At 45.7% G+C, this 19,509-nt stretch overlaps 1 protein-coding gene across 1 annotated transcript in view; it reads right to left on the reverse strand.

Moving 5' to 3' along the window:
- Positions 1-226: 226 nt before the first annotated feature.
- The window catches only part of LOC311136446 (guanine nucleotide exchange factor subunit RIC1-like), an 86,359-nt gene continuing 67,076 nt past the window's right edge, over positions 227-19,509 (reverse strand). Inside the window, exons 14-27 of the mRNA XM_084170574.1 lie at positions 18,980-19,140; positions 18,240-18,522; positions 17,867-17,974; positions 17,430-17,558; positions 17,092-17,256; positions 15,972-16,262; positions 15,635-15,778; positions 13,804-13,962; positions 13,316-13,452; positions 10,521-10,816; positions 10,030-10,251; positions 9,079-9,256; positions 7,400-7,588; positions 227-4,097 (exon numbers count right to left, since the gene is read on the reverse strand). Coding sequence (XP_084026700.1) covers positions 3,800-4,097; positions 7,400-7,588; positions 9,079-9,256; positions 10,030-10,251; positions 10,521-10,816; positions 13,316-13,452; positions 13,804-13,962; positions 15,635-15,778; positions 15,972-16,262; positions 17,092-17,256; positions 17,430-17,558; positions 17,867-17,974; positions 18,240-18,522; positions 18,980-19,140 — 2,760 coding nt within the window. The 3' untranslated portion in view covers positions 227-3,799. The remainder of the gene's footprint in view (positions 4,098-7,399; positions 7,589-9,078; positions 9,257-10,029; positions 10,252-10,520; positions 10,817-13,315; positions 13,453-13,803; positions 13,963-15,634; positions 15,779-15,971; positions 16,263-17,091; positions 17,257-17,429; positions 17,559-17,866; positions 17,975-18,239; positions 18,523-18,979; positions 19,141-19,509) is intronic.

Here is a 19,509-nt window from a genome sequence, read left to right on the forward strand (position 1 = left end):
GAGGTTCTCATAAACAATGCTGCAGAACAATAGAATCGGAATAGAGGCAAAAATAATGTTTAAACTACAAACACAGTGAGCTGCAGCAAAATAATGTTTAAAGTACAACCGTTTTGGTTGGTGTGAGTGTCAGTAAAAATGTGGCGCAGAATGTAGATGAAGGTAACAAAAAAAAAAAGATTTTAAAAAAGGATACTCAAAAATAAAAATAAAACTGAAACAAAGCAACATTTCAGAATTGCACAGTTTAATAGTGATGTACTGTAAGTCAGTGGGTACCATTGATGTACTGAACCTAGATCATATAAATATAAGAAATACACACAGTAAAGAAAACATCTGCTGTGTGTTCACAGAGCCCTAACAATTGTCTGGAGAAACAGCTGATCTAGGACCAGTATTGCCATTTAGAGCTCAATTAATAAAGATTATATGGAGACATGGGGCCTGTTCCTAGATCAGCATTTCTCCTCAGATGCTTTGTGGATACAAGCCAGAGTTCTGAAGGCTGTCAGAGGGGGAAACAGCTCCACTGGCCGCCCCACCACCGTTGTTATTGTTGCTGTGGAGTGTCGTGCAGCATGGTGAAAACAATGCAGTACATATTAAGCTCTTCTACAAAGTACAATTTGTTGTTGTAATAATATCACAAATGGATGTGGCTGTTTCACCATTGATTCCCATTTTGAGGGTAAGAGCTCTATGCTGGTCAGGCGGAGGGATATCGACCTGGGCGCTGGGCCTGAGAGAGCTCTATGCTGGTCAGGCGGAGGGATATCGACCTGGGCGCTGGGCCTGAGAGAGCTCTATGCTGGTCAGGCGGAGGGATATCGACCTGGGCGCTGGGCCTGAGAGAGCTCTATGCTGGTCACGAGGGATTTCGACCTGGGCGCTGGGCCTGAGAGAGCTCTATGCTGGTCAGGCGGAGGGATATCGACCTTGGCGATGGGCCTGAGAGAGCTCTATGCTGGTCAGGCGGAGGGATTTCGACCTGGGCGATGGGCCTGAGAGAGCTCTATGCTGGTCAGGCAGAGGGATATTGACCTGGGCGATGGGCCTGAGAGAGCTCTATGCTGGTCAGGCGGAGGGATTTCGACCTGGGCGCTGGGCCTGAGAGAGCTCTATGCTGGTCAGGCGGAGGGATATCGACCTTGGCGATGGGCCTGAGAGAGCTCTATGCTGGTCAGGCGGAGGGATTTCGACCTGGGCGATGGGCCTGAGAGAGCTCTATGCTGGTCAGGCGGAGGGATTTCGACCTGGGCGCTGGGCCTGAGAGAGCTCTATGCTGGTCAGGCGGAGGCAAATAGTTCTTGATTAGTTGCTTTGAATGAATAATGAAGGCTAACATTTTTCCATTAGCAATAACACCACAACCAATAAATAAATATAATAATACTGACCATCATAAAATATTGATTCCATGTGAGGATACTGTACTTAGTCAACAAAATAAATAATAAACCGATGCAATAGCACTTAGTCTTTACCGTTCCACATCATACCCATAGGAGCTGCTTCTGTGAGGCGCGCCAGTGTTGGAGATATTCTCAGTCATCGTTATCAGTTTTAAAGTATCAAGGTTTTGGTATGTTACTGCCATGTTACCACGGTGATAACAACCAAGACCTTATAGACCTAAATTCTTATAGAAACAATGGACACATTCAGTCTGAATACATTAAATAGTATAGGACCTATTCAACTCCACAGCCATTGCTAAGGCAACACCAAGATCCCTGATAGGAGATAGACAGAATCCTACTTTTAGAAAACGATACTGAAATGTGACATTGAGTTAACGCCAAAGTGTGCGTCAGTTGATGTTTAATCTATTTATTAAAAAGGGGCCAAATAAAAATTATCTCTGGCATGGCATAATATGCTATCAATACAAAGTGAATTATGAATATAGTTTCTCTGATTCGTCTCCGTTTGGATCCTCCAGCATGACGGAAGCCAACTGAACAGTAATGCTTCAATTCTAGAGCCAATCCTAAAGCATGTGTGTAAAGATGCAGGTCAGGATCGCCATAATACTGTGGTTTGTCCTCAGAGATCGTTAGATTCTCCCTTCAGGAGTCAGTCATGGTTTGGTTGAGGCCTGGTTAGGCCCTCGTCAACAACATTCACCTCCAATTCAGGTCATCATGCGCACGAACGCACAACAGGTCTTCTCTCTCGACCCACAGAATTGTCACACCACAGTCTTTAATATCGTAGTAAGGGGACTGACATCTCCTGAAGTAATGTTGTAGAAGAATATCATCACATTATTGACCAAGGCATCAGCAAATATCTTTACATCCACTGTACAGTAGGAGCTATACAATACGACAACCCTCCACACACACACTTCAGTGCATCTCATAAAAATGTTCGGAACTTGTCCAGCACACACAGTTGAACATGGTTGGTTTCAGGGGTGGTTCCTTGCCAAAAGTTATATCTGATCTCCTCCACAACAAAGTACAATAGACCGTTGCACAAACTGTGACAAAAATATACAGGTTGAATTTTCTGTAATGTGGAAGGAGCGCCAATAAAGCTTCATATGTGACAGTGGTGTAAAGTACTTTACCATTTATAAAAAAAAAAAGTGCTGTCTGGTTTGCTTAATATAATGTGAAATGATTTATACTTTTACTTTTGATACTTAAGTATATTTGTGCAATAAAATTTACTTTTGATACTTAAGTAAATGTAAAACCAAATACTTTTAGACTTTTACTCAAGTAGTATTTTACTGGGTGACTTTCACTTGAGTAATTTTCTATTACGGTATCTTTACTTTTACTCAAGTATGACAATTGGGTCCTTGTTCCACCACTGATGTGTGACATGTCTAACTGATAATATCCCAGATGCTTTTTATCGCTCTCCGCCCAGCACGTCGTCACAGCGATCTGACATTTCTATCTAGACAGACACTATAGCCCAGACCAGCACGATCCAGACTGCAACACAGACAGGGTTTCTCTGATCTGAACATTTTGGTAAAAAGCTAACTTGCAACACAAACTGCCTGCTTTGTGGTTGAACACTTAATCCCGGAATAAAGCCTGACTAGCCCAAACTCAGTCTGGTAAACCCTGGTCTGTGATCAAATTCCTTTTTTTGTATCTATATTTTAGGTAAGCATTTGTTTTTGTGTTATGAATTGGCTGTGTCCTGACTAACATTGTCTGCAGTGACTCGAGTCCATAATCAACTGGACAATACTGCCACTCTTAACCACAGGAGCCCACTCACTCACAGACAGACAGACAGACCAACCCTGCTCCAGCACTGGGATGGACGAGTATCCGGACAGGAGAGAAGAAAGTCGAGAATGTTCTCTTGCGTTTGAGTCTTCCAACTGTTACACACCCAGTGTAGTAATACACACAAAACCATGACACAAACAAGCACACACACAGTCTCATACACACACACACACGCACATTCAGTCTCATACACACACACTCAGTCTCATACACACACATTCAGTTTCATACACACACACTCATGGTCAACACAACATATCAGAGTCCACGTCAGCCAACAAACGGGTTCGACACACAATGCAGTGTTTAATCTTTGAGGCTTCCAGTGCAGCTTTCCTCCTCCTCCTCTTCCTCATCCTCATCCTGTGTCCCATCACACACCCGCCCAGCAAGGTCAGAGGTCAGAAAAAGTCTGTATTCATCAGGGCTTACTGTAGCAAAAAAGTTTAAGTCCATGTAGTCAGTCCCTCCCTGTTTCAGTCCATTTTCTTCCGTTTGGTGCCTAATGAACACGACCCAGGTCAGGACAGGGCATGTCAGGACAAAGTGCAGTCATACGCCCCCTCATCCACCGCCTGCTCCTCCTGCTCCTCTGGAGCTCCTCCGTCCTCGGTCCCTAACCCCCCAGGGGGCTCCAGAGGAAGGGCCAGACCTAGGGGAGCAGGCCCCCTACTGTCTTCTACCCTGGGGTCTCCGGGCTGGGGCTCAGCCAGCTTGGAGTTGGGGTTGGAAGCCCCTGGCAGGAAGGCTTCAGGCTGGATCTGATCTACAGAAGTCTCTATGAGCTTCTGCAGCTGGGGCCGGATCATGTTCAGGAAGGGCTTATAGCCCAGGCTACAGGGAGTGGAGAGGGGAGGAGGAGGAGTCAGTATCCAGATCACAACATTCATGACCTTCACTGTGCCTTTGCCATAGAACATGTAACATCCTTTACACCACAGTTCCACTAGTGGTCTGGATGAATACAAATATTATTAACTATTATTTTAGGGGGTAGATCAGCTTTATTATTGCAGCTAGACACATACACACACAGTGCCTTCGGAAAGTAGTTTTAGACCCCTTGACTTTTTGTGTTACATTACAGCCTTATTCTAAAATTGATTTAAAAAAATTATCCTCAGCAATCTACACACAATACCCCATAACGACAAAGCAAAAACAGGTTTTAGAAATGTTGGCAAATGTATTAAAAATAAAAAACAGAAATACCTAATTTACATAAGTATTCAGACCCTTTGCTATGAGACTCAAAATTGAGCTCAGGTGCATCCTGTTTACATTGATCATCCTTGAGATGTTATTACAACTTGGAGTCCACCTGTGGTAAATTCAATTGATTGGACATGATTTGGAAAGGCATACGCTTGTCTATATAAGGTCCCACAGTTGACAATGCATGTCAGAGCAAAAACCAAGATGAGGTCGAAGGAATTGACTGTAGAGGTCCGAGACAGTATTGTGTCGAGGCACAGATCTGGGGAAGGGTACCAAAAAATGTCTGCAGCATTGAAGGTCCCCAAGAACACAGTGGCCTCCATCATTCTTAAATGGAAGAAGTTTGGAACCACCCAGACTCTTTCTAGAGCTGGCCGCCCGGCCAAACTGAGCAACCAGGGGAGACGGGCCTTTGTCAGGGAGGTGACAAAGAATCCGATGCTCACTCTGACAGAGCTCCAGAGTTCCTCTGTGGAGATGGGAGAACCTTCCAGAAGGACAACCATCTCTGCAGCACTCCACCAATCAGGCGTTTATGGTAGAGAGTGGCCAGACGGAAGTCACTCCTCAGTAAAAGGCACATGACAGCCCGCTTGGAGTTTGCCAAAAGGCACCTTAAGACTCTCAGACCATGAGAAACAAGATTCTCTGGTCTGTTGAAACCAAGATTGAACTCTTTGGCCTGAATGCCAAGCGTCACGGCTGGAGGAAACCTGGCACCATCCCTTCGGTGAAGCATGGTGGTGGCAGCATCATGCTGTGGGGATGTTTTTCAGCGGCAGGGACTGGGAGACTAGTCAGGATCGAGGCAAAGATGAACGGAGCAAAGTACAGAGAGATCCTTGATGAAAACCTGCTCCAGAGCACTCAGGACCTCAGACTGGGGCGAAGGTTCACTTTCCAACAGGACAACGACCCTAAGCACACAGCCAAGACAACGCAGGAGTGGCTTCGGGACAAGTCTCTGAATGTCCTTGAGTGGCCCAGCCAGAGCCTGGACTTGAACCTGATCGAACATCTCTGGAGAGACCTGAAAATAGCTGTGCAGCAATGCTCCCCATCCAACCTGACAGACCTGCAGAGGCACTGCAGAGAAGAATGGGAGAAACTCCCCAAATACAGGTGTGCCAAGCTTGTAGCGTCATACCCAAGAAGACTCGATGCTGTAATCGCTGCCAAAGGTGCTTCAACAAAGTACTGATTAAAGGGTCTGAATACTTACAGTACCAGTCAAAAGTTTGGACACACCTACTCATTCCAGGGTTTTTCTTTATTTTTACTATTTTCTACATTGTAGAATAATAGTGAAGACATCGAAACTATGAAATAACACATATGGAATCATGTAGTAACCAAAAAAAGTGTTAAACAAATCAAAATATATTTTATATTTGAGATTCTTCAATGTAGACACCCTTTGCACACTCTTGGCAGTCTCTCAACCAGCTTCATGAGGAATGCTTTTCCAAAAGTCTTGAAGGAGTTCCCACATATGCTGAGCACTTGTTGGCTGCTTTTCCTTCACTCTGCGGTCCAACTCATCCCAAACCATCTCAATTGGGTTGAGGTCGGGTGATTGTGGAGGCCAGGTCATCTGATGCAGCACTCCATCACTCTCCTTCTTGGTCAAATAGCCCTTACACAGCCTGGAAGTGTGTTTTTTGGGTCATTGTCCTGTTGAAAAACAAACGATAGTCCCACTAAGCGCAAACCAGATGGGATGGCGTATCGCTGCAGAATGCTGTGGTAGCCATGCTGGTTAAGTGCGCCTTGAATTCTAAATAAATCACTGGCAGTGTCACCAGCAAAGCACCCCCACACCATCACACCTCCTCCTCCATGCTTCACGGTGGGAACCACACATGCGGAGATCATCCTCTGCAGCAGCGGTATCTCTGGGTCTTCCATTCCTGTGGTGGTCCTCATGAGAGCCAGTTTCATCATAGCGCTTGATGGTTTTTGCGACTGCACTTGAAGAAACTTTCAAAGTTCTTGAAATGTACCGTATTGACTGACCTTCATGTCTTAAAGTAATGATGGACTGTCATTTCTCTTTGATTATTTGAGCTGTTCTTGCCATAATATGGACTTTGGTCTTTTACCAAATAGGGCTATCTTCTGTATACCTTGTCATAACACAACTGATTGGCTCAAACGCATTAAGAAGGAAAGAAATTCCACAAATGAACTTTTAATAAGGCACACCTGTTAATAGAAATGCATTCCAGGCGACTACCTCATGAAGCTGGTTGGGAGAATGCCAAGAGTGTGCAAAGCTGTCATCAAGGCAAAGGGTGGCTACTTTGAAGAATCTCAAATATATTTTGATTTGTTTAACACTTTTTTGGTTACTACATGATTCCATATGTGTTATTTAATAGTTTTGATGTCTTCACTATTATTCTACAATGTAGAAAATAGTAACAATAAAGAAAAACCCTGGAATGAGTAGGTGTGTCCAAACTTTTGACTGGTACAGTACATAAATAAATAACATATATTTTTAAATATATTTTCCTTTATTATTTTCTCCTAACCCTACCACCCCTCCCTTAATTGGAGTAAACTAATGGACAACAACACTTCGTATGTACAAACTGGAAGTAGAAGCCTATCTAAATTGTACGGACACAGTGTATTTTCAAGTAGTTATCTTTTGTTTGTTTTTAGTCCCATCCTTCAGCTACCCTCAACCCCTCCCATCTATCTCTGAAGAACATCCAGTTTTGATTTCTATTTGCCATATATATTTTGACTGTGCAGTTTCACAAAAGTTCTGAACCTATAAACACTTGACAATGCGGTGAAAATGTTAGAATAAACAGAGCACTGTACACAGAAAGTTATTCTGGTTGGACTTTGATTTTACAATTTGTGCAGAGGGAGAGAAAGAAGGAGAGAGTGACAGAGACACTGACCAGTCTGTGGAGGCCCATGCGTCGACCCCCAGCAGGCCGGAACGGACACTTTGGACTGTCTCAGGAGGAACCTCTGGGCTGTCCAGGAAGTTGACCACCTGCATGATGACTGTGGCCTCTCTCAGGATCAGACCAATCATAACGCACCACTCCAGACAGCCCGCCTCCATGAACACATGCAGCAGGTACCTGAGGACAGAGAGATAAGCTATGAGGCATGATACATAAGGGACTGCTTTCCCACACACAGAGTAAGCCTAGTCCTACACTAAGAAGCATGATCAATGGAGATTCTCCATTTAGTCCATCTGAGTCCAGGATAGGCTTAATCTGTGTCCAGGAAACCTACCTAAGGATACACAAGCAAAGGCTGACAAATCACAAGATATACACAAACCTACATATGAAACCAACACACAGACACAAACTAATAGGTCACCGCAGCCATACGTCTAGCTAGGTTGGGATGGGAAGTGGGGTGGAGGAGTATTAGTAGCACCTAATAGCAGTGGTGGAAAAAGTCCTCGATTGTCATGCTTGAGTAAAAGATACCTTCTTAGAAAATGACTCAAGTACACTGCTCAAAAAAATTAAGGGAACACTAAAATAACACATCCTAGATCTGAATGAATGAAATAATCTTATTAAATACTTTTTTCTTTACATAGTTGAATGTGCTGACAACAAAATCACACAAAAATTATCAATGGAAATCAAATTTATCAACCCATGGAAGTCTGGACTTGGAGTCACCCTCAAAATTAAAGTGGAAAACCACACTACAGGCTGATCCAACTTTGATGTAATGTCCTTAAAACAAGTCAAAATGAGGCTCAGTCGTGTGTGTGGCCTCCACGTGCCTGTATGACCTCCCTACAACGCCTGGGCATGCTCCTGATGAGGTGGCAGATGGTCTCCTGAGGGATCTCCTCCCAGACCTGGACTAAAGCATCCGCCAACTCCTGGACAGTCTGTGGTGCAACGTGGCGTTGGTGGATGGAGCGAGACATGATGTCCCAGATGTGCTCAATTGGATTCAGGTCTGGGGAACGGGCGGGCCAGTCCATAGCATCAATGCCTTCCTCTTGCAGGAACTGCTGACACACTCCAGCCACATGAGGTCTAGCATTGTCTTGCATTAGGAGGAACCCAGGGCCAACCGCACCAGCATATGGTCTCACAAGGGATCTGAGGATCTCATCTCGTTACCTAATGGCAGTCAGGCTACCTCTGGCGAGCACATGGAGGGCTGTGCGGCCCCCCAAAGAAATGCCACCCCACACCATGACTGACCCACCGCCAAACCGGTCATGCTGGAGGATGTTGCAGGCAGCAGAACGTTCTCCACGGCGTCTCCAGACTCTGTCACGTCTGTCACATGTGCTCAGTGTGAACCTGCTTTCATCCGTGGTAATTGGAGACTCTTTCTGCTGTACATGCCTTCAAACTACCATAAAACCCTTAGATTATACTCTTACCTAAGGAAATGTTTGAGGGGCTCTACGCAACACCCTTAAACAATTCCCTTAGGTTAGAGGAAATTATTCCTTAAGGTAAACCCTTAAGGGAAAACACTTAAGCTGTTTTATGCAAATGGACCCTGCTCTGATTGGGACGTCAAATAGAACTAGAAATCCTGTCTACTGATATATTTCCTATGAGTGGGAGGACAGGCTTACCGTAGCTGGACCTGGGACTTGTGTGGTCCCTTGTTTGCCAGCTCCATGGAGAAGTGTTCCAGCTCAGAGTGGGTCAGACTGAGTGTAGAGAAGTTCTCATCCACCATGGTCCAATCTCCATCCACCATGCTGCTGGTCTCTGTCAGGTCTGTGGCAGAACCGATACTGCACTCCTCCACTTGAGAGAGAGAGGTAGAACGATCGAGAGGTTGAGGTAGAGCGATAGAGAAGAGATAGAGATATAGAGAAGCGGTAGAGCGATAGAGGCGGTAGAGCGATAGAGAAGCGGTAGAGCGATAGAGCAGCGGTAGAGCGATTGAGGTAGAGAGAGCGGTAGAGCGATAGAGCGATAGAGAAGCGGTAGAGCGATAGAGGTAGAGAGAGCGGTAGAGAAGCGGTAGAGCGATAGATAAGCGGTAGAGTGATAGAGAAGCGGTAGAGCGATAGAGAAGCGGTAGAGCGATAGAGAAGCGGTAGAGCGATAGAGGTAGAGAGAGCGGTAGAGAAGCGGTAGAGCGATAGAGAAGCGGTAGAGCGATAGAGAAGCGGTAGAGCGATAGAGAAGCGGTAGAGCGATAGAGAAGCGGTAGAGCGATAGAGAAGCGGTAGAGCGATAGAGAAGCGGTAGAGCGATAGAGGTAGAGAGAGCGGTAGAGAAGCGGTAGAGCGATAGAGGTAGAGAGAGAGGTAGATGTAGTGATAGAGGTAGAGAGAGGTAGAGTGAGAGGTAGAGAGTGAGAGGTAGAGGTAGAGAGAGGTAGAGCGAGAGAGGTAGAGCGAGAGCGAGAGAGAAGAGGTAGAGAGAGAGGTAGAGCGATAGAGAAGAGGTAGAGAGAGATAGAGAGGTAGAGAAGAGAGGGAGATAGAGAAGAGAGTTCGCCGTCTGACTTTATCTCAGGGAAAGAGAGAGACAGTCTCAAGTGTTCCTATCTTCTGTTGAAGACTACTTACTTTTGTTGGTTAGTGGAGAGAGGAAGGCCTCCTGTGTCTGTGGCCCCCCGTGGGACGAGGCAGTGTCCATCTCTTTAGGCTCCGGCCCCAGAGTCCCCAGCCCGTCTAGCCAGGTGTGGTTGTGGTTGCTGTTGCGTGCTGCGACCTGCGGGGGCGCTGTGTCCATGTCACTGTTCAACAGGCTGTCTATTGACTGGGACTTCAGTAGACGCTGGCTCAGCACTGGAAGAAGAGGGAGGAACACACACTGGGTCAGATTTAATTGAATGATAAAAAACAAATGCGACTTGAGAAAAAAATGTATTCTCAGTCACAAAGTTTGCATAAAAACACAATGAGTCAGAGCGTGATGGGGACAGACAGCCAAGGCTAAGACAGAGAGAGCCCCTGCAGCCCCAGCAGTCACACACATTTTCACAAGTATTCCAATGATCTAAACACACACACACACACACAGGGTTGCACACACGCACACAAACCCTGGCGCTCACCTGTCCTGCGGTGTCCGTTCTTGAAAGGCGAGCTGATGGAGCAGGCTGGGATGACAGGAAACGGCCACAGGAAGTCCTTGTGGAGACACTTCAGCGCCATGACGAAGTCATCAACCCGCGCCACCCGCGTGCGCTCGCGGCACAGCCAGCCAATCAGCTCGAAGCCCAGCTGGGCAGAGAAACAACCCAGCTCTTTCAGTCTGACGTGCTCCAGGAGGTGACGGGCGTGACGCCTCAACATCATGTCTATGTACATGTTCTCTGCACAGTCACTGTCCTTAGACCACCTCTCAGACCTAGGAGGAGGAGTTATCGCTATGAGGACAAAGGCCTGTAGTATATACAGTGATTTACCAGAGTTGGGCTCAATTCCATCAAACTTTCAGTCAAATCAGGACCTGATTGCACCTTAATGAGCTGACGGGGGGTCAGTGTACTGAGCCGAGAACGTCACAATGGTTTAGAAGAGGAGAATATCTCTCAGTACACATTAGATCAGGGGTGTCAAACTCATTTTAGCTCAGGGGCCACATGGAGGAAAATCTATTCCCAAATGGGCCGGACCGGAAAAATCATGGTATATATAACTTAAAAACAACAACTTCAGATTGTTTTCTTTGTTTTAATACGATCAACATACAACATAAAGCTGGAGCCTGAGGACAGTGTGTCCAAAATAGTACAAGCACAACATCACTATTAATCATAAAACACGTCAAGTTTATTTGAAAATTCTAAAGAAAAAGAACACAAACACACAATGCCTCAGTGATTAACAGAACTGTTTCACAGATCACAGAACTATATCAGGGTGTCATTTCTCAGGCAGAAATGTAGATAAAAATAATGAAATCCTGTTCCCCAAACAAGTGCAAGAACCACAGAGTCAAGAATAGGTTAAATATACAAATAAAATAAAAACAATAGCACATCAACATAAAAACATATAAACATAAATCTGAAAGCGTTGCTCAAACTCCCGTAACAGTCCCGTTATTTTATCTTTGAACCGCTTCATGTCTGCCACATGTTGGGTCGCGCACACATTTTTCAGACAGGGGAAGTGAGCTGCATCACCACCGGCAAGTTGCGTCTCCCACAATGACAGCTTCAACTTGAAAGAACGTATGCTGTCATAATACTGCGTGACAACTTTGTTGCGCCCTTGCAGCTGTTTGTTCAAGTTATTCAGGTGCTCTGTAACATCCACCATAAATGCAAGGTCCTGCATCCATTCTGCGGAATGAAATTCTAACACTGGTTTGCCCTTTTCTTCCATGAACTGTTCAATTTCTTCTCGTAAATCAAAGAAACGCCTCAGCACAGCACCTCGGCTTAACCATCTTACCTCAGTGTGGTATGCAGGCCATAGATGTGGTCTTTCTCTCTGAGAAGGCTGTCAAACTAACGGTGATTCAGGCTTCTGGATCGGATGAAATTAACAGTTTGGATGACCACCTTCATGACGTTATCCATCTTTAATGACTTGCAACACAAAGCCTCCTGGTGCAAAATACAGTGAAAAGTCAAAAAATCACGTCCTCCATTTGCAGATTGCACTTTCTCTCTGAACTTTGTCACAACGCCTGCTTTTTTCCCGATCATTGAGGGCGCACCATCTGTAGCCAGGCTGACAGCGCGGGACCAGTCCACTCCGACCCTGTCCAGCGCGCCGACGAGTGCGGTAAAAATATCAGCTGCTGTCGTTGTATCTGTCATCGGCACCAACTCCACGAACTCCTCGGTGACGGTCAATGTGTCATCAACTCCGCGGATGAAAATGGCCAGTTGTGCAACATCTGTAATGTCCGTGCTTTCATCAATTGCAACCGAAAACGCAATAAATGACTTTACTTTTTGCTTCAACTGGCTGTCCAAATCCACTGAAAGATTGGAAATCCTGTCTGCAACTGTGTTTCTTGTCAGGCTGATATTTGCAAAAGCCTGCCGCTTTTCAGGGCACACAATCTCCGCTGCCTTCATCATGCATGTTTTTACAAATTCACCCTCACTAAATGGTTTTGAAGCCACTGCGATTTCATTAGCAATGAGGTAGCTAGCTTTCACTGCAGCGTCACTGATGTCTCGGCTGTGAGTAAACACAGACTGCTGTTTCTTCAGACCCGCCAACAGTTCATTCACCTTCTCTCATCTCCGCTGTCCTTGAAAGTTGTCATATTTGTCGGCATGAAGACTCACATAGTGGCGACGAAGGTTATATTCTTTCAGCACTGCAACATGCTCTGAACACACCAAACATACAGCTTTCCCATTCAATTCCGTGAATAAATAGGATGACCATTTTTCTTGGAACACTCTGCACTCTGCGTCCACTTTTCTCTTTTTTGACAGAGACATATTGGGGCAATGAGGGTGCCAAAGGACATAATGTTAAAAGTAGAAGCCGTAATAAATATCGCGGGCAAAACAAAGTAGCTCATTGGCTGCACGTGCTTGACCTACTTGCTCTGCCCCGGTATAAACAGTTTGCTTGCTTAACACAATTGCTATTGCGCCATCCAGTGGACGCAATTGGAACAGCAGTTTATTTTATAGAAAAATTGCAGCGCATTTTTATACTTTACAAAAGTATTATTATTATTATTTTTTCAAAATCATCTCGCGGGCCGGATTAAACCCGTTTGCGGGCCTGATCCGGCCCGTGGGCCGGACGTTTGACACCCCTGCATTAGATACTCAACAAACAAAAGCTGCCTTTGGATCTCTGGATCCTATGATCCCTAAAGAGAGGAGTTGTCAAAGAAAATATGTGTGTGTGTGTGTTTGTGGCGTACCCCTTAGCGGAGGGCCCAGAGGGCATGCTGAAGGTCTTCTGGAGGTTAAACTTCCCAGAAGCGATGCTGTCAGCTGACTGAGACAGACTGACGCTGCGGTTCCTGAAGAACTCAAAACCCCCTGTCGAACTGGGTTCCTGTTGACAGGACAGATCATTATCAGGGGGAAACTCATCCAGTAAGCCTCTGAAACGGCAGGCTTCTATACAAATGGAAATACACCGTATAGCCAGTTATGGGTATCTATATCCAATTATAGAGAGGTGGAGGCAATAGCCTTAAGACCAGTCTTCAATCTATACAGTAGTTTTAGACCATCTCAACCATTATCCCCATAGATAAAACTAAAGCGTTAAGATGTTTAGGTCTAACTCCTAAGAAACGTGTCAGATTGTCTGACAATCACAGAAAGAGAGACAAGAGTAGAGATAGGTAGAAAGACAGCGATAGAAGACAGAAAGCGATGATACATTTGTTCCTTCCTGTACCTGAGTGGTTGGTGTTGGGGGTGGGGTCTCCATCTCTCCAGAGCCAATGGCTTTGAGGAATCGGATCATGTGACGACAGAGGTCCCACTTGCCCTGCTCCAGAGCCGTGTTGAAGAGTAGCGTAGCGTGTTGCCTGCTCACTGCTGGAACCTCCATGTTCTGAGGACAACAGTCACATTATCAATACAAGCCCTTTAACTACTTAACCCTTAACCCGAACCTTAACCCTGGCTCCAACCCTAACCTTAACCCTGGCTCCAACCCTAACCTTAACCCTGGCTCCAACCCTAACTTTAACCCTGGCTCCAACCCTAACCTTAACCCTGGCTCCAACCCTAACCTTAACCCTGGCTCCAACCCTAACCTTAACCCTGGCTCCAACCCTAACCTTAACCCTGGCTCCAACCCTAACTTTAACCCTGGCTCCAACCCTAACCTTAACCCTGGCTCCAACCCTAACCCCGATACCAGTCACATTTCTAAATAATGTTTGCCTCTGGCTATTACGATATGAGATAGGGGAGTATGTTTACCTGTGGTATAATGACATAGGATGCAGCTGTGTCCAGGTGGATAAGTGTTTACCTGTAGTATAATGAGAGGATGCAGCTGTGTCCAGGTGGATAAGTGTTTACCTGTAGTATAATGAGATAGGATGCAGCTGTGTCCAGGTGGATAAGTGTTTACCTGTAGTATGATGTGATAGGATGCAGCTGTGTCCAGGTGGATAAGTGTTTACCTGTAGTATAATGAGATAGGATGCAGCGGTATCCAGGTGGGTAAGTGTTTACCTGTAGTATAATGAGATAGGATGCAGCTGTGTCCAGGTGGATAAGTGTTTACCTGTAGTATAATGAGATAGGATGCAGCGGTGTCCAGGTGGATAAGTGTTTACCTGTAGTATAATGAGATAGGATGCAGCGGTGTCCAGGTGGATAAGTGTTTACCTGTAGTATAATGAGATAGGATGCAGCTGTGTCCAGGTGGATAAGTGTTTACCTGTAGTATAATGAGATATGATGCAGCTGTGTCCAGGTGGATAAGTGTTTACCTGTAGTATAATGAGATAGGATGCAGCTGTGTCCAGGTGGATAAGTGTTTACCTGTAGTATAATGAGATAGGATGCAGCTGTGTCCAGGTGGATAAGTGTTTACCTGTAGTATAATGAGATAGGATGCAGCTGTGTCCAGGTGGATAAGTGTTTACCTGTAGTATAATGAGATAGGATGCAGCGGTGTCCAGGTGGATAAGTGTTTACCTGTAGTATAATGAGATAGGATGCAGCTGTGTCCAGGTGGATAAGTGTTTACCTGTGGTATAATGAGATAGGATGCAGCGGTGTCCAGGTGGATAAGTGTTTACCTGTAGTATGATGTGATAGGATGCAGCTGTATCCAGGTGGATAAGTGTTTACCTGTAGTATAATGGGATAGGATGCAGCTGTGTCCAGGTGGATAAGTGTTTACCTGTGGTATAATGAGATAGTATGCAGCTGTATCCAGGTGGATAAGTGTTTACCTGTAGTATGATGTGATAGGATGCAGCTGTGTCCAGGTGGATAAGTGTTTACCTGTAGTATAATGAGATAGGATGCAGCTGTGTCCAGGTGGATAAGTGTTTACCTGTAGTATAATGAGATAGGATGCAGCTGTGTCCAGGTGGATAAGTGTTTACCTGTAGTATGATGAGATAGTATGCAGCTGTGTCCAGGTGGATAAGTGTTTACCTGTAGTATAATGAGATAGGATGCAGCTGTATCCAGGTGGATAAGTGTTTACCTGTAGTATAATGAGATAGGATGCAGCTGTATCCAGGTGGATAAGTGTTTACCTGTAGTATAATGAGATAGGATGCAGCTGTGTCCAGGTCCTGAGCCATCAGACACTCCTCAAACAGATCCTTGGGGTTGCCCACGGCAGCAAACAGGTAGTTCCACAGGGCGAACTCTGTCTTCCTGGCGCAGTGCACGATTGTCTGGAGCAGGACCACACAGGCGGAGCTACATTAGGCCCAGAGTAGTAATGGGGATCCTAATCAAATACTACAAGCTCTATGAGCCCAGGTGAAAAGTAGTGATAGGATGCTATTTGGAACACAACTCAGGACCTTTAATGTCCTAGACTAGGCGACATCCATTAACCACTCCATCAACATCTCTCTCTCTTACCTGGAGGAACAGGGGGAACTCGGTGATGAACTTGGCCACGGTTGGCAGCAGCGGGTCGGGGATGGGCTCCCGGGAGGTGGCTTCCTCCTCCAGCACCACGTGGACCATGAGCTCCATGACATGGGGGAAGTAGGGGAGAGCTGCGCAGGACTGGGCCAGGAGAAGGGCCTGCTCCCCCAGGTTACGGACCAGGAGTTGCCTCAGGATGTGGTGGAGGTAGATCTGGGAGGTCCTCTCCACAGTGCAATAGGGGAACACCCCCTCTAGTGACTCCCAGCCCTCTCTGGGACCCTGGAGAAAATATAAAAAATATATATTCGTATCTCTAAACCTCTTATCTGCCCACTGACTCGCTTTCCCTGAAATAAAGTGAACATACAGCTAGAAAAATAGTTTCAGATCTCTGACACAAATGCCTTGACCATTATGCTCCTCCTACACCAAGCCAACCAATCAAAGCTCTAAACAATGGATAGAAAAGAGCAGATGCTCCGAGCTATCCCACCCAGACCCAAACACTCCTACTACAGTACCTGCAGGCCATCATAGAGCAAGGTCTCAATGGAGGCCCCCAGCACCAGGGAATACTACTACTATCCAGGCTCTGTCGTAGCCGGCCGCGACCGGGAGACCCATGGGGCGGCGCACAATTGGCCCAGCGTCGTCCAGGGTAGGGGAGGGAATGGCCGGCAGGGGATGTAGCTCAGTTGGTAGAGCATGGCGTTTGCAACGCCAGGGTTGTGGGTTCGATAAAATAATGTATGTGCTAACTGTAAGTCGCTCTGGATAAGAGCGTCTGCTAAATGACTAAAATGTAAATGTAAATGTACTATAACAACTACTACTCCTCCTATAATAACTACTACTACTACTACTATAATAACTACTACTACTACTACTACTACTCCTCCTATAATAACTACTACTACTACTCCTCCTATAATAACTACTACTACTACTACTACTACTACTACTACTACTACTACTCCTCCTCCTATAATAACTACTACTACTCCCTACCTGCAGGCTGTCATAGATCACAGTCTCATTAGATGCCCCCAGCACCAGGGAATACTACTAATATAATAACTACTACTACAATAATCCTCCTCCTCCCTACCTGCAGTCCATCATAGAGCACAGTCTCGTTGGAGGCCCCCAGCACCAGGGCGTCTTCAAACAGCACGGCCAGGGGGTAGATGTTGATGTGGAAGGGGAGCATGATGCGGCGGGACAGGAAGGAGTGGGGCTTACGATGGTCACGAGGGAACAGGGGGAGCCACACCTTCAGATAAGATAACAGAACATCATATAAGGAAATTAGGTTTGTAGAATCATTGCAGCCAGCAAAGACAACGTTTAGTTAATTTATTTGTCCATTTACAGACAACAACAAAAATGACAATAATCCACAACATAAGTAGTAAAAACAGATAGCAGTATGAAGCAGCAACATACCTTCATCCCAGCCTCTCCACACGACAACCACAGAGCCTCCAGTAGGTGGCGCTTCTTCCCGCTACTACGACACGTCGTCCACACATTCTCTACATACTGGGCCAGAACCACTGGAGGACAGAACATCAGCTGGAGGGAGAGAGAGTTACACACCATAACAACCTCTCTCTCACACACACACACACACTAGAACTACAATATATAATGTATCATTTATGATACAAATAATTAATCAATAATGAAGTGACTGGTTGCTGGGTGTAATGATTATTTCCTATTGTTAGATATATTATAACCTGACAATCCAAGACAACTATCAATAGGGGGAAGGCTTGGGGTCAAATCCATTTCCATTCAGGAAGTACACTTGACTGAATTGAAATGTAATTGACCCCAACCCTGCTAGGAGGTGAATAGGGGATGTGACTGGGACTCACCAGTTTCTTCTGGTCTTCCTTCTCTTGTAACTGTGGTCCAGAACGGTCTCTCTGTAACATGATTAGCTGGCCTGCCAGGTTCAGTATGATGCTGTCTGCCATACAGGCCTGTCACGGGCACAGAGGGACACACAAACATTAATACATTTACATTTGAATCCTTTAGCAGACGTTGTTATCCAGAGCAACTCAGTACATAGAATTAAGGTAGGTTAAACCAACCACACATATCACGATCACTGTAAGTAAAAACCTTCTTGAAAATAGCCACTTTAGTAAGAGTTAAAGAAAAGTGCTAGGAGGGGGAGGGTCAGTGGGAGAGAAGTACACTGAGGTGTCGTGTTCACGGTGGGAAAGGTGTATTGAATCCTACCTGCTGTGGGGCTCTGAGCGTGATGCCCGTCTCTGTGCGTACGGAGGTGAGGGTGTGTGTCTGTGTGTGTACCTGCTGTGGGGCTTTGAGCGTGATGCCGGTCTCCGTGCGTACGGAGGTGAGAGTGTGTGTCTGTGTGTGTACCTGCTGTGGGGCTCTGAGCGTGATGCCGGTCTCTGTGCGTACGGAGGTGAGAGTGACAGACACCACCAGTGCAGGATGAGGAATGTAGCGAGACATGGACACCTCCTGAAGCAGCTCAACACTAGCTGACGGATTGGGCCTACGGAGAGAGACGCACACACACAGGAGCGATAGAGGGAAACACAATCAATACACTACTAGTAGCATTCACTGTATTGGTCAGTTGTAAAGCGCAACCCCAGTTAAGGCCCAAACCAAACCAACTGTTTTGTAGGTTACTATGACATCTTGTCACTTTATCTTACTTCCTTATTTGTGTAAACTCTCTTTATTTTCGTATCTACACTGGTAACATGTTTCATGAGCTGAAGTAAAAAATCCCATCATGTGATAAGTATTATTGGGTTTTTCCCCACCTGACTTTCTCTTCACAACAGTATTGATTACTGTCTGAGACCTTCTCGGTCAGGTGACATTCAGTACCTGTCCTGTCCTGCTAGTAATGTTGTGTGTGAGAGTGAGAGAGATTTTGTTTGTTGAGTATGAGTGGGTGTGCATGCCTGTGCCTGTCCTCAGCACTGTGTGTATCAGCCTACCCGTCATGCCTCCTCTCAATGCTGTAGAGGCAGATGGAGCAGTCTGCTCTGAAGAGGATGATCATGTCTCTGAACACGTTGAGCAGCAGAGTGTCAGAGTGCAGCTTGGTGATGGATGAGAAGGTATTATCCAGGTTAGACGACCGCAGGTACAGACGCAGCTAGCCAGGGAGAAATAGCACAATCATTACATCTACTGTATATATCTACCAATCAGATAAAGTCACAGCTAGCCAGGAGGACAGGAGAAACATTCAATACTGTTGTTCTTTTCGTCTCTCAATCAGTCAGTCAGTCAGTCAGTCAGTCAGTCAGTCAGTCAGTCAGTCAGTCAGTCAGTCAGTCAGTCTACAATTCATCCCTCTACATTTCATCTAAACACAATGAGAATAGGGTGTAGTGAAAAAAGGGGGGTATTGTGCTGGATTGTCAGTTATCTGTGTCCTGTCCTGGCGTGTTGTATCCTGTTGTGTCATATTGTATTGTGTCGTGTCGTATTGTATTGTGTTCGGTCGTGTCGTATTGTGTCG

This window comes from Coregonus lavaretus, assembly GCF_964263955.1.
Source record: "Coregonus lavaretus genome assembly, chromosome: 10".
NCBI classification, from domain to species: Eukaryota; Metazoa; Chordata; class Actinopteri; order Salmoniformes; family Salmonidae; genus Coregonus; species Coregonus lavaretus.